At 40.9% G+C, this 23868-nt stretch overlaps 1 protein-coding gene across 1 annotated transcript in view; it reads right to left on the minus strand.

Moving 5' to 3' along the window:
• Window positions 1-23868, minus strand: part of npy2rl (neuropeptide Y receptor Y2, like) — an 87200-nt gene that overhangs the window by 43599 nt on the left and 19733 nt on the right. Inside the window, exon 2 of the mRNA XM_085145263.1 lies at window positions 5128-5370. Coding sequence (XP_085001389.1) covers window positions 5128-5307 — 180 coding nt within the window. The 5' untranslated portion in view covers window positions 5308-5370. The remainder of the gene's footprint in view (window positions 1-5127; window positions 5371-23868) is intronic.

A 23868-nucleotide genomic window follows, 5' to 3' on the forward strand; every position in this document is an offset into this window, starting at 1 on the left:
TAAAAGCATCAATATCAGCTCTTCTCTGACAGCATGGTGGGAGTTTCTAAAATTGACAGAGTCTTCCTTAATCCCATGCAAACGTACACCTATCTGGAACAATCCGGACATATTACAAAACAATAATATGATAAACTTTCCAGATTGGAGTTGCAAAGGAATTAAATACTTGGAACATATATTGGAAGGAACAGACTTTATTTCGTTTGACAGACTAGTTACACAATATGGGATCAACAAGAAAAGATTATTAGAATATCAACAAATTAAATCCATAGTAAAAAAGAAATGTAATCCCAATGAAGCTGAATTGCAAACACCACCAAGTGTGGTACAATTTTTTAGTCTAAAACCCCCCAAATTAATGTCTAAAATATACAGAACATTTTCTAAAATAGATGAATCAATATCCCTTCCTATTGCAAAATGGGAAGCAGATTTATCGATCAGCTTAGACCATAACCTTTGGTCTCAGATTTGCTTAAAAACCTTTTGATGGATCAGAAATCCCAGTCTGCAATTAATACAATACAAAATATTACACAGAGTGCATTATACTGGTCAAAGAATCTTCAAGATGGGCTATACGCCTTCCAACAACTGCTCACACTGCACAGCAAATACACCGGACAATTACATCCACGCTCTTTGGTTCTGTCCACCAGTTCAGAAATTTTGGCGTGAGATATGTGAAGACTTATCAAAGTTTCTGAAATGTAACATTCCAGCCTCCCCTTTAGTATGCTTGCTGGGCAACTTGGATGAGGTCACTGCAGAAATGAACACAGCCCACGTTGTTTTTACGGCCCTATGCATTGCCAAGAAAACGGTCCTCATTAACTGGAAAAATAAAAATTATCTTAATTCTAACCAATATAAAAACCATCTAATAGATCACATTAGTCTTGAAACAGCCTCTGCCATCACATTTGATCAATCCCTTTGGGCTCCTTTGATCGGCTTCATCACCTAGTGGGGGTGGGGGTCATGGTTTGGTCCTCCCTTCGCTATTGTGGTGGATATGGGGGTAGGGACGGCCTTAGGGCGTCTGGGGAGTCCCTAGGGACGTTTTCCTTGGAGGGCCTAACCCGGGGGATGTGGGCATGACCTGGTTAGGGGCTCTGGTGGCTCTTAGATGGTGTTTTCCTTGTGGCTACGTACAGCAGAGATGGGGGAGGGGTCTGTGCTGGCGGACGTTGGTTACTAGCCTGGTAGCCTGGCTGCCCCTGGGTGAGTCCGGGACGGGCGTGGAGGCTTGGGGGTCTGGGGGTGCTCCGCCCCCGGTCTGGGGTTCTGGCTGGGCCTTGGGGGATTGGGTCCTGGCTGTTGTGTCGCCGGAGCTGTGGGCGGGTGGGTGCAGGGGGCCTCAGCCCCAGTGCAGGGGACCTCTGGCGCATCGGCCCAACTAGGGGGCTCTTCAACTGGTGGGGAGGTTGTTATATCTTTGCAGGTGGTCTCCTCTCTACAGGAGCTCACTCTGCAGGTGGGGGAGAGCTATAGGAGAGGTAGAGAATGAACTCAACCTGGGTGTCTATTGTCTTGTGTAGTTTGGGAGATGCAGGCCCTGGTCCGGATGGGCCTGGGCCCCCTTGCCCTGGTGGGTTCCAGAGTGTGGGGGTGCCTACTGGGGTCAGCGGGGGAGCTGGCCCCGGGGAGGGGCTGCTTGCCCCTCCCTTTCTTCCCTCCCCATCCTCAGCTGCCTCCCTATTCCCGCTCTACCACACCCACCCACACACGCAGGGCTTGGGGTGCAGGTATGTCACCAGGGTGCAAGGGAGGCACTCCCCCTCTGTCCCCTTCTGGCCGCCTGTGCTTCAATTTTATTCTGCAACCTAGACATCCACATTACTCACACTCTCACATAACACATACATATAGGGCCTTGGGGGTGGGCACGTTTTACAGCATCCAGAGGATGGTTGGTGTATTCCAACCCACCTCTGGCGCTGGTGCCCTACCCTCAATTTTAAATGCATATAGACACTAAGGGTTTTCAGGAGGAGCCGTGCTGCTCTCTGAGAGGAAGCAGGAACCATGCTCGCCTGTGTTTTAAATGCACTTTAGAACAGCACACAGCAACACTACATATGAGCGGGCGGAGGGAGGTTTGGGGTCTTCACTCACCCCGGTTCTGTTAGCAGTCAGGGCTGGGGGGCTGGGAGGAGGTGCTGGCTGTCAGATTGTGGTCTGGGATGCGGGGCCTCCCTGCTACTGCAAATAAGGAGGTGGTCCGCTTGCCTCCACCCCAGAGAGAAGGGTTACATCTCCTGGGACTAGGTGCAGCTTGCCCCTCTGAGGGCGGGGGTACCTGGACCTGGGATATAGAGTATGTTTGGGGAGTGTGACTGTCTGTGAAGTGTCTATTTGTGTCTGTCTACACGTTGGGTGAGTACCGAGTATTTGGTTGTGTATATGGGAGTGGGAATGCACGTTTGTGTCCGCGTGCGCCTGTTCGTCTGTGTCTATATGTCAGGTTGGGTCTTAGACTCAACCTCTCTGGGTACATCTCAGGCCCTCCAAAGTACGGAGGCCTATCTCCCCTCACCACACTCCCTGCTGGTGGCTGATGCCCTCAGACGTCAGTGTGTTGGTGGTCCCTGTCTACTGGGGCTGAGCGCTCATGTATGTACCGGCTCACTCCTGGTGGCCGATTGGCGGGGCCTCTGGCCTCTGGACCTGAAGCTCGGTCCTCTCTGGCACAGCTGGCTGCCGGCAGAGCCCGCAGGCACGCCACTGCAACCCCCTCTGGCCTCTGCTCCGTAGCTGCTGGGTGACCTCTCGTTTGGGGCTCTACTCAGCTCTTCTCAGGAGGGTGGCACGGTTCCCCCCCTTTTGGTGGTCCTCCTCGGGTCCTTGTACTCTGGGGCCTCTGGATGTCTGGGGCCTGGATCTCCTCCATACCTGCTTCATGCCCTGGGGGACGGGGCTATGGCTCCCCACACTCCCTATCAGATCGTTACATGGAGAAACCTTTGGAATACAAGCATGCTGATCTACACAGGTGTACACACGGGTGTTCACAAACGCGGATTACACCTTTCTTGGCTGCTGCCTCAAAGCACATTGTACGCTGTCTATCTTGCGTGCTGCACAATATCGTTTAGTATTTAGTATCTACTGTTATCTACTGCTAGCTAGTTTATTGTGATGGTGCTGTATTTATTATGTTGCTCTTTTTTTGTTTGCTTTCTCTTCTGGTTTTTTCTCTCCATACAGGTGATCTAGGTGTTTTGTTTGTTTTTCTTTCTTTCTTCCCCCCTTTCTCACCGTCTCTTCTCCCCTCTGGTTTTCTTTCTCTCCCTCTCTTTCTTTCATTCTTTCTCCCTGTCCTAACCCCAGTCATGTCTGTCCCGTTTGTAGCAACCGAAAATAAAATAAATACATAATTATAATAAAGGTCAATCAAATGGACCAATATGGCAAGGCCATGATGATCCACTTGGTAAAATAAATCCGCTTGGCATCTTTCTTGGCCTTAAGACAACAATTTTGATGGCTAAAGATCCAAACGGGACACACAAAAAAACAAAAACAATCTCAGTTTTCCGAAAACCGAAAACGCCGTTTACATGTGGATAGAAGGTGCAAACGCACAGAAAAATCTGCGTTTTCAAAAATACCCGGGTACATGTGGACATAGCCTTAGATTCATGAATTGAATTAATTGAAAATAAAATGTTATTTGCACTGCCCCAGGTGCAGGGCATGTTCTTATGTAGCCGTATATTGTGTATGTTATATTAATTTTTTATTAATATAAATTAGTCATAGTTTTATTAGTAAAGCAAATCAGAACTCTGAGGTAGGCTTCCTAATAACAAGTTAATATCTGTTAAACTCCATTAAAAATCAACATTTTAAACCATTTTATTGTAGTTTAAAAATATATGTTATATATTTATATATTAAATTTTGAAAGTGTCTCATTATTAACTTGTTAAGATAAAGCAAAATAAAAATGTCCATTTTGGGATTACATTTTAGCACGCAGCTAAGGCTGTTAGGTTGTTGATGAAGTACTATAGTCATCTGGACGACCAACTGCTCCAAGCTGGTTAAGAAGGCTCACCAGGCTCTTCTTCCTGAGGAAGAACCACCTGTCCTCAGACATCCTGGTGAACTTCTATCGCTGCACCATTGAGAGCATCCTGACCAACTGTATAACAGTCTGGTATGGGAGCTGCTCTGCCTCGGACCGGAAGGCGTTGCAGAGGGTTGTGAAAACTGTCCAGCGCATTGCCAGAGCACCACTTCCTGCCATATAAAGGACATCTACAGGAAGCGGTGTCTGAAAAGGGCTGGGAAAATCATCAAAGACCCCAGTCACCCATCACATGGACTCTTCACCCTCCTGCCCTCTGGGAGGCGCTACAGGAGCCTCCGGACTAAGACCACCAGGTACCGGAACAGCTTCTTCCCCACAGCTGTCAGACTCCTGAACTCTGCCTCCTGACATCTGACCCACATTAACACATGGACTGAACATACACAAACCAACAGCCACCTACACACACATAATGGACAACTGTACCCTCATACACACAACAATAACATGGCTGAACCACCACTCACAACCACTAGCACTTTATATAGCCTCTATAGAAATTATCCACATATTTCACTTATCTTAACTGCACTACTATATAGTTCTGTGTTAATAATCATTCTGTACAATACGATAATTTTAATTCTACAACTGTTTATGACTTGCATAATTCATATTTCTGTATAGTTTTCATACATATATACATACACACACACACATATATATATATATATATATATATATATATATATATATATATATATATATATATACATATTATTGCTAAAGCTCTTCTGGATGGATGCAAACTGCATTTCGTTGCCTGTACTTGTGACATGTGCAATGACAATAAAGTTGAATTCTATTCTACTCTATAGTTATGTGTAGCAAGGTGGAAAAATCATTTAGGCAAATTCATAAAGTATATGAGAATACATGCTATATTTTTTATTGTGATAGCCCATCATTTCCAGTGAGTTATTACACTGTTGGCCTGCCAGGCAGATTTGAGGCACTAGAAGTGGATAAATTATTCATGTTTTTCCTCATAATGGAAAAATTAATGGAAGTGAGACCAATACCTGTACACTTGGTAGGCTGATGGGGTCCTCTAAGAAATTCACTCCTTCAAATGCCAGTGTAGGAAGAGCTGAGGGAGCGACACCAGTGTTAGGGTCGTATTCGAGGAAAGCATTGTTAAGGGGGACATCGTCGGGTGGGAGCTCGTCCTGTGTGGAGTTGACTGCAATGATGGCCTCCATGTCAGATCATATGTGCTTAGCTGGCAGCGCCATTTTACAGTCACACAGTTATACTCACAGGACCTGTGGGAAAACAAAGAAATATACCAATGGACAAATGTTAAATTAACATGCTTAAAGAAAGAGGAGAGTATATGGAGTTTTTTTGGACTGAAGTACATCTTACATAAGTTACACCGACTGATTGATAAAGCTATGTCATATTATTGAGCAGCATGACCATTCTACTACCTGAATCGAATATTTAATCTTATTTTATATCTTCACTCAAATGCTCAGATAAAGATCTGACTCTTTTATTCCTTTAACTAGCTAGTCACTAACTGTGACCTTTAATGATTCCCAAACAGATCTCATGGAGGAACAAAGCAAAGAAGGCTAAATATGTGGCTAATTAAAAACAAGGTCAGCTAAACACATAATGAATATTTAACTAAAAGTCATGATTTAAAAGTTAACCCAAGTAACAGTACAAGTAGTTAACAAACAGAAATGAAAATTTTGCAAAAATTTATATTTGAGTTTAATGTCTTTAAGATAAGATGGGGCCTGATTATTCAAGAATGAATGTTTAACAAAGGCTATGCTATAGCTGCAGTTACATAACTGAAACTTCTGTGTCCTGAATCCAACCACCTCCAACTGTAACTTTTTTAACAATATAAGGTCACTCTTTCGAGGATGCCAATGTTCACATTTTGGACAGAGAGGACAGATGGTTTGAAAGAGGAGTGAAAGAAGCCATCTATGTCCACTGTGAGCGACCATCTTTGAACAGAGGCGGTGATTTACACCAACTCTCTGCCATCTATAATTCAGTTTTGAGTTCCCTCCCCAGACGCCTTAACGCCCACTCACATCCTGGGCCATCTGACCTCAGGAATTCGCATGATAAGGTGGGGCCAGGTTTCACAATGAGCTCACCTGAAACTCTGGCTGATTGGGACCCACACCCAGTTTCACACCTTGGCTCAGGTGATTAGAGGATCATCAGGGGGTCCTTTTGTCCCTCTGTGGGGGGATACTCCCACTAGGTTTATATCTGGGACTCCCCACCATTTGACCTTAGAACTGAAGAAGCCTCTCGGATGAGAGGTGAAACGTCTTCAAGCAACTTAAAGAAGTCCAGACGCTTTTCTTTGCAAGCTCCTTAGACTACAATGACCTGGATGACTGAGAACCTTCACAGACAATATAAGTGATGTTACAATAGTTTAAAAACGAATCAAAAGACTAAAATAAGTTCAACATTTTTCACACATGATGAAAGGATTTTTGAAGGGGGAGCTCTTCTGACAAGTGAAAGAACGTTTGATAGAGAAAATTTAGTATATACTGTTTTTGATACTACAATGGCAAGTAATGAGATAATTAAATCTGCAAGCCATATCAATAAACTTTGTTTTAATTCACGTCATACTTAACAGATTACAGCAAGCAATCAGGTTAAAGCAGGAAAACCATGTTATTTGACGTTGATTACTCTAAAACCCCAGTTTAAGTCAGCCATTGGTGTTTGCCCATAATAACTATCCAATCTGCTGTAAACACAGATTACTACAATGCCCCACTAAACACAGGATTGAAACAGGAACACTTCATCCTGCAACAATATGAAATGTTATTGTAGGGTCTTTACCTTATATCATAAAGCACCTTGAGGGGAATGTTTCTTTATTTTATTTGGTGCCATATAAGTAAAATTACATTCAACTGAACCCTAAACATTGTTGTTCTGAAAATGCGAAGCTGAAGTTTGTGAAAAATACTTTTTTACTCAACAACTACAATGCCTTCATTTCTATGAAAATCATGTTACCCATTTTCACACACACCTAAAAGTAATCAGGTCACTGTCAAATCAACCTGTGTCACAATGTTATCCTTAATCCCTGTTCCTGGAAAGCAGCATAGAATATAAATGAGATCAGATTACTCCCAAAAGTAGAGCCTCAGATAATCTGCACACACAAATGCAAAGTACTGATTTTATTGACTGTGAGGATGCTGTTTTGATAACTTATATTTAAGTTATAAAAAGTGAGACATCTGACATTGTGGAATGTCAGATGTCTCACTTTTATATCTTTATTATGTAGATATATCTTTATATCTAATTTCAAAAACTAGCCCCTAGATGCTATTGATAGCATCAGTAGTTTATATAAGCATGCTTATGTCCCATTAACAAAGGCAGGAGCTGAACAAGCTGAGTGGACACTATAGCCTCTTTTCCTATAGTACCTACTTGGATTGGCTCGACTCGACTCTATTCTACTCTACTCAGTTTTATTCATTTTCCATGCTCTAATCACCCCAAGCACGTTGAGGTGGTATTCAATTATAATACCACCTCAATGTGCTTGGATTGATTTTTGTGAAGGAGTCGCTCTCATTGGCCGTTTTGTGGGATGTAGTCTCCTTGATGTCACATTTTCAACTCCAACCGAGCAGATACTATCACGTAATGGAAAATCCTAAAATCTGACTTAAGTCGAGTCGAACGAAGTAGGTACTAGTGGAAAAATTGGTACATCTTAATCTGATTGTACTGTCTAGTTTTGATGGGACCTAGTGTGTTAGACAGTGAAAGCAAAACCAGCAACAGCTTCTCTTAGTTCAGTTACAATCTTGACAATGTGTAAAAACCAGAATGGTAAATGGTAAATGGCCTGTATTTGTATAGCGCTTTACAGAGCTTCGCAATTCTGCACTATACAAAATAGTCCTTTTTTTATTGTTATTTTGTTGTATTTTTAGTTCCAAATATCCACCTACTGCAAGAACCTAAATTGAAATGGATAGGTGCCATCTTGGAAGAAAGTTTCTAGTTTGTGTATAATGGTGCACAAAGTCAGACTGTGTGGTTCACAGGTGGGAAGATGTCACACCAGCTGTGTCATAGTTTCTGAACACTACCATGCACATGCACATGCAACTGTGACCTCTCCATTTCACAGCTCTGATATGTAGGTCAGTTAAAGAAGCCTCAAAGGACATTTCATCAGACAGACAGACAGACACACACACACACACACACACACACACACAACAACAACAACAACAACAACACAAGAATGGTAACACAAACACACACCAATGTGAATCTAAATGCACTTGCACATGTACTCACACAAATCCATGTGGGAATAAGCACATACAAAGAAACACATTCACACACAAACACACACGCACCCCAGCGAGCTAATTCACTGAGCAAGTTGCTAGAGGGAATTCAGCTCCCTCCTGCTCTTTCTCTCGGCTGACAGGATCAGTGACTGTGCCGAATCGTACTCGCCACAAGAAACACAACACTGCGAGACAGTGCTCAGCAAACTAAACTCACAAAAGGACTCAACAAAGCATCTTTTTCATGTTTATATGTATACAAAAAAGAGACAGGTGAGGGCTGTGTGTTTGTGTTAGTTTAGTCAGTCACATTCATTGGTCATCAGAGGACTGAAAGAATTGCAAAGAACTGCCAGAGTTAGCTGAAAAGGTTAATATTCATCTGTTATGCATTAACTGGCCTCTGGGCACAAACATGTGAAAGGCCCCCTGCTCCTTGTACTAGGAGCAAAACATCCAGACTGCAGTCCAAGTCATTGTCATGCACTTAATCTGAGTGCATGGCTGTTTGATTCATAGCTTAAAAAATACTGAATGGTTACTTTTTTGAAATAAAGGAAATAATTCATAAGTAGTTCTAACCAAAGAATCTATTTTTAAAAAGTAGATGTAGATGTCAGCCATGAACTTTGGCATTTCAAAGCCTCAAGGTTAGTGGTTTGGGGGATTTTTTTTAGCCAGAAGGGACCATTCTTGGATGAGAGGGAGGAGTTCAAAGTTATTATGCTAACAACAGCTAGCCAACAATCATGGCTTTCTCTTTACCTTACAATATGAAATGCATTGAGGCGACTGTTGGGATTGGCGCTATATAAATAAAACTGAAAAGAATTGAACTGAACTAAATTGACTACTGGTGGATTAACCATTACAGAAACATTAAAAATGATTCTGGTAATTGCCAATATTGTTACTTTGGGCTGCTGTGGTATAAACCTGACATTGGACGGTATATAAGGACTCTAGTATTTACAGCTTTCGCAAGCGGCGAGGATAAGATAACTAACAGATTGTGGAAGTATGTAAAGACAACACGAGAGATCCTAATATTATAATAATATAATATTTTACTGCAACTTTAATCTCCGCTTCACAGAACTGAGCATTCAAAGCACCCATTCGCATCCAGTGTGACTGGAGCCTCCTGGTGGTCCCCCCTTCCTCGAACGCCCAGTAGTGTCTCCTATTAGTCCAGGACCCTGGGCTTAAGCAAACGGGCGGAAAGGCTGAACCTGGGAGGGAGAAAACTGGTAGAGGAAGCTCTATCCTGAGAATTAGGTGGTGTGGGCAGAAAAAGTAAAGACTGAAGAAAACTGAAACTCCGTCGGTTGAGGGGTGCTCCTAGGGGGAAAACCAGAGTCAGTTAACCCCATGGAAGACAGGCGGCCGCGGTGGAGTCGCTACTTGATTGTCCGCAAGAACATCTGCAGGTTTAAGTCTATCAACACACACAGTCTCCCTACGACCTCCAAAGTCCAAAACAAAATGTTTCCGGCCCGATTTGAGGACTCTAAACGGGCTGTCATACACCAGACGCAGTGGTGTACTATGAGCATCCATCCATCCATTCGCTTCCGCTTCTCCTTTTCAGGGTCGCAGGGGGCGCTGGAGCCTATCCCAGCTGTCATAGGGCGAGAGGCGGGGTACACCCTGGACAGGTCGCCAGTCTGTCGCAGGGCCAACACACAGGGACAGACAACCATTCACGCTCACATTCACTCCTAATGGCAATTTGGATTTTCCAATTAACCTATCCCCACAAGCTGCATGTCTTTGGACGGTGGGAGGAAGCCGGAGTACCCGGAGGGAACCCACGCAAACACGGGGAGAACATGCAAACTCCACACAGAAAGACCCTGGCTTGATGTTGGAATTGAACTCAGGACTTTCTTGTTGTGCGGCAACAGTGCTAACCACCGTGCCACCGTGCTGCCACGGCCTACTATGAGCATCGCCTGACAAAACAAACTTATAAGTTTCTAAAGTCTTTGGGACAAAGGTATCAGGGCTAGGGCCCAGGAATGGCCAAAAAAACTTGGAGCTGACCAGTTTAACAGAGGCCCGGACCCCTGGATGTGATAGAGCATGCATGAGTCAAAAATGTGACGACACCATGAAACAGGAACCACCGGGCGTGGGCGACTGGTGGAAACATCACAGACCAGGGGAGGACCGCCATCCTGCACCGGTCTGTCCTCCAGGATGAGGCCTGTCTGAGCAGACTTAAGGGCAAGGATGTCCAAGTTGGTCATCATGCTGAATGTCCATCGTAAACTCAGAAATAGCCACCAAATGGCACTGCTGGCGTGCACTCCATGGGTCAGATACTTTGGACATCGCAAACGTCAAAGGTTTGTGGTCCACGTACGTGGTAAATTATGAAAAAAAACAAAACAAAATGACGCATTGCCTGGTGGAGAGCCAGCAACATCTGGTCAAAAATGCTGTATTTATGCTTCTTGTCCCGTAGAGTATGGCTGAAAAAGGCAAGTGGTTGCTGGACACGTGCTGTTCCAGCAGACGGCGATAGGTGGGCCAGTACGGCAGCACAAGCTAATGCGGAGCTTAGCATCGGAAAATGCCCAGATGCTTTCCGGGAGCCAGTCAAAAGAGCCACCAGGATATCATCTAGATATAGTAGAAGAGTAATAATAGAATAGTAAAAAAAAATCGAGGTCCACCACTAGATAATAATATTAGACGGTTATACAAATTGTCGTTCTTGACTGAACCATTGCTTGGCTTGTAATTTTGGAATAGCTGGGATTCTTTGGCCAGCTTTTGTGTTGTGTCAAAATTTCAAGAAGAAGCACTGAAAGCCTTTAAGGAAACGATCCATGAACCCTGAACAACTGTTGGAAAGATATCCTAAAATGAAACTGAATTTAATAAACTCATATCTGACGTCAACCACCGATTAAATAATATCACGTCCACTAAGTAAAAGAAGAAGAGCAGAGGCCGAACCCGTTAGTTTCTTGTCATTTAATAGCTTTGTTCTAATTTTGTCACATCACAGCTAATTTCGGTTGTAACACAGAACTTCAACAGCACAACATAAAGGTCAGCCTTTAAAATGTAAATTAAGGCTTTCTGGTGCCAAACCTCCTGTGTAAGGTTCAAAATTAAAAAGAGCTGATGTAGAAAAAATGGATCAAAGCACAGGCTTAGAAGAACTAATAAGTGAAGTGTAGCTTCAAACTGATGCCAGACCTCTGGCTTCTCTCTGTAAATGTGATGCATTCACTTCCAAAAATATATTTAAAGTCTCATGCCTGGTGACCAAAGTTTAAATGACTGCTTCAATTAATCCCTCTCTCAAAGCCACACATAGTCCTAAAATACTTTGTTTGGTACTGAACACAGACAGAAGAGATGCCTTCTCTATGCACCGCATGCTTGCTAAGATTTGCTTCCAGAAGCAAGCAACTAAATTGTTTCAGTTAAGACTCTTAACCTCTGGAGCCACGTTACAGTATCTGTTTCTGTCTTTTCTCTGTGACTGCAGACATAAATCTTGCATCTGCACCAGGGGATAATTTCACAAATTATACGTTTTCAGTGTCAACTTTAAAGTCCTTTACTGTTGTGACAAACCAGCCATGTTTTCCCGATTCCCAGAATCCTTAAACGTCTTTTAAGGTTGTTTGAAGGCTTTCCAAGAGTGGAATAGTAAAGTGTGGCATATTTTTGAATATTGGTGATTTTAAAGAGTATTTCTAAGAAGCAGAGGGACGTTTTTTTCTTAGAAATTACTCTTTGCATTCTTTGGGGATGCCAAAGCAAAGTAATAATGTTAGCTAGTTCTACAGGATCATGATCGAGGAGCCTGATCTTGAGTCACAGGAAACTGAGGCTGACTTGAAACCTGAAGAGCAGAAATTAAGAAATAATGGCTTTCATTGTGCACTTTAAGAATATTGCATCAAAAATAAAGAAACAATAAATAATAATCACTTTTTTTGCCACATAATTTTCAATTCTTGAGGGAACCACTCATGTTGATTCACAATTAGCTTTTATATATAAAAGCTGCACTGAAAACTTACGAGTAAGAGAAATGTTATAAATATACCAGCTGATGTCACACAGTGCAGACTTTCAGTACAATCACCATAGGGCATGATTTCACAAAGGCTGTTTCTCAGACAGATCATACAGTTCATAGGACCTACAGAAATACTTCTAACAGTTCTGCAGTGGTTATGGGTGGAGAACTAGTGATGGGCAAGACTACTTCTTGAGGCTTCTGTTATTGTTATTTGGCAGTCTACAAATAAAACTGAACTGAATAATAATAATAAATAATTTTTAAAAACTGCAATCTATGCAACAACATGATAGAGATTTTTATCACTCTGCTGCCGTCTGCTGTGGGAGCAGCATCGGAGTAGGTGAGACTGAGTGAACTGATCGGGTAGGTGGCTTTGTGGTTGGCTACAAATGGGGTCATCCATTTCTGATGCACTGTCTCTAACAGTCTGAATCAGCTAAGCTGCCCACATGCTCTGTAATACATCTGTCTGGCAGAGAAGCATCTGGCAGATATTATTACCATCATTGTTGTTATTTTATAATCATTTCACCTGCTATAACAAAATAATTTCCCAGATTTGGGAAGTATCTTTATTTTTCATTTTCTAATGACATTGTTTGTATGCTTTGGGGACATCACAGACTTGATAGTGATGTTACAGATACTAACTTTCCTTGTGCTATTTTTGTATATCACACACCTAAAAATCACATTACTTAGTTCTGAATCATCATTTTCAATCATCTAAGATCAATGATCTAAGGCTGGTCATTAAATAGGCTAGTAACTAATAGAGACCGTGCATGCATGGATGAATGCATGACAGCAAGGGCGTACAATTTATCCATTTCTCTTTTATCAGAATGGTGTTACAGAAATTAATGTGGAGTAGGCTGGACTCAAACTCTTTTAAACCACCCCGGCTGCACATATAAAAGTGAAGAACAAGCTCAAATTAGCGGCCTGGGATTTCCAGAACAGTTCCAGCACGCTGCAACCACAATGCTGATGTTACATTAGACAGCTAAAACATTGCAGAACCAATAATGTGCAAAGAATTTCAACAAGACCCCAGACAGATAAGCAGCTGGCATGATATGCAGAAGAAGTTGCCCCTATTCTCGACTGATATATAAAAAAATCTTTTTGTTCATTCAAAGTTCACCACAAGCTATTTCAAAAGAGCTCCATGCGCCAGAGGCACTGCTTCATACAACCAGACCTCAACTTTCCTGTGAGTCTATAAGAATGTGAAGGGCCTCAGTGAATCAGTACAAGAGGAGGTGGTGTGGATACATTTACTCCTCATCTTCTACTCCTGTAAAAGCGGGATGTTTTAATGCTAATATGGTTTTAAATCATGAGAATCCACACCTTCTGAAGAGTAATGGGTGCAGCAGTAAGGCGCAGCTTTTACCAGGCGAACTTTCTCCATTGTTGGTCTGACTCATAGTTAATGAGTTTCACTGACGTTCATCCACTATTTTAGTCAGTGCAAACTATGGGCAGTGGAGGCAAAGTGCTCACAACTAAAGCAATTAAAAGCAGGGTTTTTTTGGTGTAGCAGCCTCTTTGCAACTGATTTCACTAAGTGAGCCAGCCACATGCATATATACACATTTCCCTTCTGACCTGAAGCTGACTGGTCTCTAAAGCCTGTGTGAAATAGCCCTACGATAATGCTGCCATTACGATTTTCTCGTAAGCTTGATTAAAATAATTGTATTTCATAATGTATTAACTTTCATAAATAGTATCCAACCTCTTGATACCGCCACATTTTCAAAACTAAAGTTTTTGTTCTAAATATATTTAGCAAATACATTTCCAATAAAAACAAAATGTCTAACTTTAGAATTATTAACACCCACTCTGGCTACAAATTGCAATTAAGCTTAGCTCTGTTAGAACGTAGGCCAACTGGAAAAACTGGTTTGTAAAACTAAATGAACTGTATTTCAAATCCTGAACAAACCAATGGTGTCTGAGCTTCTGTTGCCATTTGAGTTGAAAACACAGCATCTTGGAAAGAAATGTCTCAAAGAGTGTTTATGGCTTAAGAACAGGCTCCTTTTATTTTAAATGATGGGCTGAAAATGCACTCCTTCAAACACTTGATTGCCAGTGTCCATGTTTTCACTAAGCAGGTGCCTTTAATATAATCTAAATAGTGTGACGGCTGCACGCCTCTTCTCACTGTTATTTGTCCTTTGTTTTCTTGCAAGCTCTGACAGAAACAGAGCAAATCCCCTTCATGTGTTTCTCCTGCTAATCTTCTCCTTACACCTTAAACAACTGTTTACATTGTAAATCTATCACTCCTCACTAAACTCTCAATTTAACACGCTGTCTGTCTCTATCATTACATATTGGCTGCACGGAGTCAGATTTTATTTCATTTTTGTCAAACTGCTTCCTTGACATTCAACAGATGCCTCAGATCTTGGTGCATCTCTCTGCGGATGACTGCCCCTCATTTATTTGTACAAGCTGGGTCAAATCAAAGAGAAGGAAAACATCAAGAGGATGCATCTGTTCCAGAAGCCAACACGGTGCTGTAAACCAACCAGTTTAATCATACAGGGGTTCTTGGGGGAGTTTACATAAAACTCAGTGACCCAAAGAGAAACGAGGGTTAATAAAGCTCTGCTGACTTCTCTGTCTGTCTGAGCACCTACACACAGCCTGGCTTCCTAAGATCGGGCAGTACTGCTGGTTGAAGGTTTTTCAGAGCAAAACAGCCGAGTGGAGCTGAGCGTGAAGGAGATAAGAGTAAATCCTTTTGTACTCTGAGTAACGTTGGCATTATTTAAAAACTGCATGATTATCCATTCATCCCTGCAAGTATCTTCTAAAGTTCTTACATATCAGAGATGTCAAATTTAAAGTTCAGGAGCCAGATGCAGCTGGCCAAAGGATGCAACCTGGCCTAATGGAGACCTCTGGATAGATGAAGGATATCACTATATTTTGGAGCTTGAGGCTTGGTGTTGTAAGTCTTTATCATGTCATGGGATTAGGACACCTCTATTCTCCAGGCTTTTTTGTGCATTTTGCCCTCTCGTCTACATGTAAATGGCATTGAGCTTTTGAAAAAATGTGTTCCTGGATTTATATGTGGACAAGTAAGACCGAGATTTGGTCTCACAATCTCAAAGGTGTGTGGCTTTAGCTCTGTTTTTGGCATTTTGACTGTGTGCTCTGTTATTATTTGCAGGCTTCAGATTGTCCGACAGTTACACATGGTTATAACTAGTATGGGAACTACCACTGCCACATATGAGGCCATGGTTGTCAGTCAGAAAAGGGTGGAATATTCACTCCAAATTGGGAAGGGTTTTCTGTGATGTGATATCTCCCAGAGGTGACAGTGAATATAAAATAACATTTATCTGTATTGTTACCTGTGAATAAGCTGTAAATTTGTAAACCTTGTCTTTGCTGCTGTTGTCTGAACTTCTAGCCTTTTGTTAACGGGGACAAATCAATGAGCCAAACTGCAGTAACAAACTTTCTGTCACTTTTACCTGATGCCTCTCTGTTTAACTAGCCCACGGTTCCCTCCGGGGAAATATATTTCACCATTAGTAAACCGCTGTGCCTAAATGGCAGGACAGTTCCAGATAAACTTGACAACTCTTTGGTGTAATGACAAATTAGTTGGGTGACTGAACTTCACATTCAGTCATTAATCAATCCCCTAAATGACTGGCTCATTAAGCCTGCACACAGCCCTCGTGTCAGTGGTGAAAAAATGAGGTATAAAGCCAAATGACTTCAAAGCTTCAGGCCTCAACAAGCACAGATCATATCAGCGATTTAAATGCTGATGACTAAATGTGGTAAAGCAAAAGAAAAAAAAAAGTTTCTATTGATATGTAGAGCAAGATCGTTTTAATTGACTGCATTTGAGCTGGTTATGACTCAGTCGTTTCAGCATTGTTCAACCAGGGGAGTTAATAATAAGCCAATTTACAACAGTGGGCAGGAGACTTGCCAGATACCTCATAAGGACTAATTATTAAGAAATAAAACATGCACCACTACACACAAGCAGAGCAACAAAAATATTCAAATCCTGTTCATATGAAATGGAAGCTCTTCTGATTCAGTGGCTTCATTAATTTCTCATTGCAGAGGAGATTTAACCAGATGTTTGACCTATATTTAATTTCCTTACTATTATGATAGCCTGTGTCATTTGACCATGATGCTAGGCTTGATTTGAAGATAAATTAAAACTTTACACACTTCTGTGATAACTGATAACGTGAATAGCATATAAAATGTTTTAAAACCTTTATCTATGTTTTCCATTTGTCAGGAGGTGCTGTGTTATCTATTTGTTGTGATGGGGTGCTGCGGTACTCTCAGCACCCCTACTTTCGTCTAACTTTATATTATATGCTCCTTTCCTTACCGTAAAAAACACCTTTAGGGTATTGCAAGTAGCCTCAACAGTAGACAGGGCAAAACATGTGGAAGATATGGCTAAATGTTGGACTCTCCTGAAACCAGTTCATAGCCTAGACCACTGTCTAATCAAATCTACCTGCAAAAAAAGGACTGTAAATAAGTTAAAGGGTTAAGTGCTTATATGATGGTAAGCATATAAATGGCCTGTATTTGTATAGCACTTTATTTAGTCCCTAAGGACCCCAAAGCGCTTTACACTACATTCAGTCATCCACACACACATTCACACACTGGTGATGCCAAGCTACATTGTAGCCACAGCTGCCCTGGGGCGCACTGACAGAGGCGAGGCTGCCGGACACTGGCGCCACCGGGCCCTCTGACCTTTCTGATGGAAAGTTTGTGCATCTTCCAAAATTTGAAAATTCATGGGGAGCATTACTTCAGCAAACTTGTACATATTTGAAAACAATTTGTTGAAGCTGGCCCTCAGGGGCCAGCATGGATACTCCTCCACCAAAAAAGGTTTTAAATGCAAAATAGTCCATACAGAGGCAGAAGTCGTCACCACCTTTCAAGAACTCCAACAAGTGCCAGGTTTTTTGGGACTAACATACTAAGTTGAAACACTTGTTAAAAGTCAAGAATGTTGCTTGTGGGTGTTTCTGCTTTTCATTTTTTTCTTCAAAAGGATCCCTTTCTAACGTGACATAGCTTTAAAAATGCAATAAAAACAAAAGTTACAACACAGCGATTAACAAAAGTGTTAAATGTTTTGGTGTTAGTAGTCTTAGAGTTAATTTTACTCTAAGTAGAGTCACATTCTTTTAATGTAACTCTGAGGTGTAAAATGATAGTAGTTAAAATCGAGTGTTAAAAATGAGTGTTTCTATTTCAAATCTGGAGGTGTTACAATGGAAACGTTAACTCTTGACCTCTTAACTCTGAACTCCTACAGGGGCTATGACTAATAGAGTAAATTCACAAACTCCGCCCCCAGCACGGCTCCAATCGAAGCTGAAGTGAAGCCGTTTCAGAACATTTTGCTCTACATATTTGAGTTGTTTGCCATGCTTGGTAAGTCATTTTTTCAAAGATTGTTTCAATTATTATTATTAGCTTTTACTTCTGTGGCTCTTTGGAGTTGAGACAAAGCTGTGTGAAAGACATTAGCCATGTTGCTCGCTGATAGCATAATATTCTGTTTTAGCTAGCTGAAAGGCATCATTTGCGGGCAAATACCACAGCCTTGAAAAAAAGCTTGCATGTGAATTTTCAGTCAAATTTTTGGTCAAATACACTTAAAACAATGTCTAGAATGTGAAATGTTGGTATAATGGTGCTACTTGAAGCCTGAAAACGAGCTCCCATAAAAAAAAAAAAACGAGCAGACAGCAGTAGCAGACGTCCTGACTGAGTTCTACGTTAGCATTTAGATCCCTCCAGAGTTTTGTGCACACGGTTTAGGTAAAAATGAAAAAGGTTGAGGTTTTACATTTAGTTCAGTATTACCTGTTGCCTGTGTCCTTGTCTTTTGGGAAAATACTTTACACAAGTAATGTCTCAAAAAGGATTTTTTTTTTTTTTTTACTGTGCTGCAATTGATTTGTGCCATTAATTAGTGTCAACTAATTTTTATTCAATCTCCACATAGGATATGCTTGTGAAGATGGAATATGGGGGAGAGCAGAAGTGCGTTGAAGTTCCACAAAGTGATGAATGAAGGACATGCATATTGTATTTTGTATTTATTGAAATAAGTGATGAGAATGAGTTATTAATCTCTGTCTCTCTTCCACAGCATGTCTTTATCCTGTCTTCCTTCTCTCACCCCAACCGGTCGCAGCAGATGGCCGCCCCTCCCTGAGCCTGGTTCTGCCGGAGGTTTCTTCCTGTTAAAAGGGAGTTTTTCCTTCCCACTGTCGCCAAAGTGCTTGCTCATAGGGGGTCATATGATTGTTGGGCTTTTCTCTGTATCTATGAAGCGCCTTGAGGCGACATTTGTTGTGATTTGGCGCTATATAAATAAAATTGAATTGAATTGAATTGAATTGAATTGAATAGAATGCTGTTATTTGCATTTACCAGCTGACCTATGTCAGACCTTTTGATAAACAAAATTCTAATGAAAGTGAGAACATGTACACTGTTACATCTTTCAGAAAATGTTTTGAAATTGTGGTGCACAGTTCAGAATAAATGTTTTTCAAAAACCATTGCGTCTTTTTAGTAAATGTTTATTTCCAAGAGAAATTTCTAGAAGTTCAGAACAGGAAAATTCCCGCTTTTTAGAATTAATTAGAAGATAACTCTTACGTAGTTAAACTAAAATACTCTTTGAGAGTTAATATATAAACTCTTAACACCAAGTGTTAAATTATCAACTCCAGACAGATTTGGTGTTTAACACTAAATCAGAGTTAACGTACCAACTCTCCAAAAAGAGTTAAATTAACACTCTCTGGTGTGGACCCATATAGACACTTTAATAGTGTTGAAATCAAATCTGACAGTGTTAATTTGGACGTGCTGGATTTGCTGTGAAGAGTCACAACAAGCTCACAACTCCCATCAAATGCAAAGAGAAAAGATTTAGACAAAGGAAACAACAGTCACCCGGCAGGCTGTGGCACTTTAACACAGGAAGTCACACCATTTCTTTTTGCTGCCGAGCAGGAAATGACACGGTCTGAGTCACAGCTAAGGTCAAAGAAAAAGACAGCAAGGAGCGTCCTGGTTATGTGGTCAGAAAGCAGAAACAGAGCACAAGGGAGTGTTTCAAATTCCCTTTTTCCCCCCGACCCCAGTTTCAAATGAGAATCAATCACTGAGCCTTTAGAGTGCTGCTCATTAGGGAGGATTTGATGGGATCGCATCACTATGAAATCACAATCGTGCCGCTGGACACAAGGCCAGATGTCCACTTCAATTCACATCAGTCCAGCAAAGCAGTCTGACGACAAAGATGAAAGAGATTAAAGATCTAAGACTAGAAACACAGACTCTTTTCTTTAATGTTGGACTAAAACATAAAAAAGTGTGAAGTACTTTTAAGTAAGAAATCCTATTTAAACAAAATGTTAACCACTCGGATACAAAAATCACCAAAGATATGTGGACAGGTTACCAGTACACCTTTTGTATCTCTTTTGTAATGATTTGAGGAATGCCTTCCATAAATGCGTCCACTAACATCAGTGTTTGAGTGTCACCAAAAGCAAACCCAAATTAGGACCCCAAAATAAACACTGCTTACTGCATTGGGGAATGAGGATTACATTTTGAGCCCAAGTACATGAGTCAAAACTTTGACCTCACAGCAGCACTATAGAGAGACTCTAAGAGTTATAGAGGTTATCAGAATTCATGGTAACAATGAATTTCTGATCTAAACATTATTTTACCACCAATCTAGTAGATGTTTCAGAAAAAAAAACAAAACAAGAATGTCGACCACTATAGGAAATAGTGGAGAACCAACGCCAATGAGGTTATTTGTCTAGAAATCATGACTGTCTGGACTATGTTACAGTACATCAAGTGATCAAGTCAACAATAGTCAAAGTCCTTACAGTTCATGCTTATTTTACAACCTGTTTCAGAACAAAAGGCCAAAGATCTTAGTGACTCCTCGAAACGTGATTTTAGAATAAATGTCCTGGGACATGTAAGGGATCTCTGTACTTTAAATGTGTATCGTTTCAGTTGAAAAGTCGGTTAAAAAGAACCACGGGAGACAAAGAGTATGAAACAAAATTTAACTGTAAGGCTAAGCACGACATGCCAGCCTCAGAGTGGTGAAACATACAGAGTACCCGTATCATTAGGATGCTTTCTCTGGACACCATGAACTTGTTCCAGTGGTTTTAAATGACCAGTCAGAATTTTGATCCAGCTGTAGGAGTCAAAGAATTACAAAACTTGTGATATTGAATCCTCTGGTAATGACTGTCTGATCCCATTCAGTAGTAGTTTTGTTTCAATAAAAACAAAAATGATGGCCACAACAGGAAACCTAATGGAGAATGGTTAATCTTCCTGAAACCATGAATATCTGGACTCACCTGTGAGCCAAACCATTAAGTAAATAAGTCAAAATGTTGATGGAACCGAAGCACCAAATTCAGTAAAATGTATCAAGACAACTATCATTACCAGCACTAAGCTTTTAATCCTCTGGAAACAAAATCAGAACCAAATTTCATCACAGGCAATCCAACAGTTGTTTTACCGTCACTTCATACATGCAAACATATTGGAGCACCACAGTCATTAGTGTGCTTCATCTGCAAAACCATGAATGCTGGAACTATGTGTGTGTGTATGTGTCAGTCGACCAAGTCAACAGTTCAAAAATGTGGTCCTACTATTTGATCAAAGCAGGAATTTTTAAGAAACCGTGAACCCCTCTAAAAAACACGATCAATCCTCAGAGAACAATCAGTTATCAGGAACACATTTCAGCTAAACGCTGTTTTATCAACATATTAATGTAAATGAAATATTCCTATTACCAGAAAAACTTTCAGAAACCCCAATCTTTTAGTAGTTATGCTTGAGCAAAAAGAGAAAATTAACCTCATCATTGTCGTACCTTTTGACGAATCTGTAAATTTAAATGTTTTAAAGACAAATATCTGGCTAAAATCTGTAGATTTCTATAGATGATAAAAATGTTTTACGGTGTGCACTGACAAATGGTAAATCCTGTGCAAATCAGCAGTGACATGTAGGAAAATGTGATCACATCACTGTCATCCTGAGGAAGAAGGTGATGTCTTTGACCCTCAAGAATGGCAAAAATCAAAAAGTAGAATATTAAACATGACGTCCGCTCTGTACTAAAAGTTGGTAAATTCTAATTTGCATTGATCTTTGCTGACCTACATAAGAAGTGCATCAGGGAAAGAGCTGAGCAGCACAAGGTCCTGTAAATTTAATCAGAAAGGAGACCCTGAAAACAGCATGCCAGGAGAACCATGAATTACATTTAAGCTGTAATAACAGGAGCAGGAAGTGCTAATGACGGGGAATCAAGCCAAAAAAACAAACTGTGAACAAACTTATGAACTAAACTGTCAGAAATTAATGTGATTTTTTTTATGTTACTGGTACACAACAACCAAACTGGAGAACATAACCTAAAAACATCCCACTGGGGAGCCTTTCCAAAGCTGCTCCCACACCTTCAGCATTTAAATTATTAAGACAAATCAGAGAATAAAGAAAATGCACAAAATAAAATATTTAAAACACTGCTCAGAGTTCATCCTCTGGTGAGCTGATAAGCCGCGATGAGGCCACCTAATCTAATCAACCAGCTGTCAGTCAAAATGCTAGGAATTATATGTCCTTATGATATAATATTCCAACTGGCACTGCTTAAAAAGTGAAATAGGTGCTCTGAAATAACAGAAACAATCACAAATGTTCTTTGCCTTAACACATAAAAAATAGACCTTAAAAAACAAGAGCAAAAAACAGAATGTGATAATCGACTGATTACCCACATCAGATTTAACAAGTGTCCACTTACTTTAATAAAAAAAAAATCTTCCTTAGATTTGACTTTTAAGTCTTTTGAAACCCGCATCAAATGCAAATACATATTTTTCCTTTGGAATATGGCTTGGAAATCCTTGGGAATTTAGCAATTGGCAGCTTTTTCAAGCTTTCATCTTTACACTTACTGAGCTGTGAGGTAATGCTCCCATTTCAGAGAGCTGCTAAGTGTTCATCAGAAGGCTCCAGGAATGGCAGTGTTAGATATTTGTTAGGAAACTGTGGTTGGAATCCAGGTGAAATCTCTGTGTTTTGCACTTTGATTTACTTGGGTTTTGCTCAGAAAATGTACTCAGAAATTTATTTTCGTTTGTTAGGTTAAGGAAAATATGGTGGTCTCGATTAAATGTGATTCCAGGAGGTCAAATGTGAGGAAAGAGAGTCCTGACACAGACATTCACCTGATAAGCATCATCCAATCAATCAGCAATGTGGCACCTGATTTTTTACTCTTCACAACACACCACAAGTGCGTTGAGTTGATTGGCTAACAACAACACAAATACTTCAGTTCCTCTGATGTCAGCTGAGAACAGAGATGTAGGTTGCAAAGTCCATAAAAGACAAACACCCAAAAAAGTTAAAGATTAAAAGAAAAATATGCCAGGTCTGATAATCCTGCACATCACCGGAGGGTGTAGATTATTGGCCAGAATCAGCAGCCAATATCTGGTCCAAACCTGATTGGTATCAATAATGCAGACTTGCTGTAATGGTGTGGGGGATGGTTTTGAAGGGCCACTTTGTAATAGCAATCAGTAATCACTTTGAATGCCACAATCTAGCTGGGTCTTGCTCCTGCTGCTCAGATGTACATCCATATATGGCCTCATATTTCTTGGCTTTTTCCAGCAAGAAAACGAGACTATGGCACAAAGCCAAACTGAACATGGCCGTGCATTTAGTGTACTTCATGGGCCTTCACCCAGTTAGCACCTGAATTCATCAGAGCATCTCTGTGGTGTGGCAGATTTGGAGACGGGCAGGATGAATGTGCTGCTAACTGCAGCAATGTTGTGACTGATCATGTAACATGGAGTAGAATTTTAGAGAAAGGCTTTCAGTGGTTGATAGAAACTGAAGTTGGGCAAAGAAAGTCATGACTGTAATGTGATGTGTGTGCTAATCAAAAATTCCTGAAGCGAGTATACAATTACTAAAACTGCTGAGTCATTTCTATGTTAAAAAGACCCTGAAACCTGAAAAAATGATTTAAAATAGGGGGAAACGGGCAAGTAGGGGAATTAAACCAACAAGACAAAGAAATATATTCCCAAACTGGTGAGAAGTGAAACAGCAGCCGGCAGCTTTTGCACAAAACCCCAGCACTTCATTAAACTTTGATGTCTAACATTAAGAAGTGGAGTAATAGCACTGTGTGGCTGGAAGTCTCTCAGTAACATAATGTTTGGATGTGG

The sequence above is a fragment of the Neolamprologus multifasciatus genome, chromosome 3 (assembly GCF_963576455.1).
Source record: "Neolamprologus multifasciatus chromosome 3, fNeoMul1.2, whole genome shotgun sequence".
NCBI classification, from domain to species: domain Eukaryota; kingdom Metazoa; phylum Chordata; class Actinopteri; order Cichliformes; family Cichlidae; genus Neolamprologus; species Neolamprologus multifasciatus.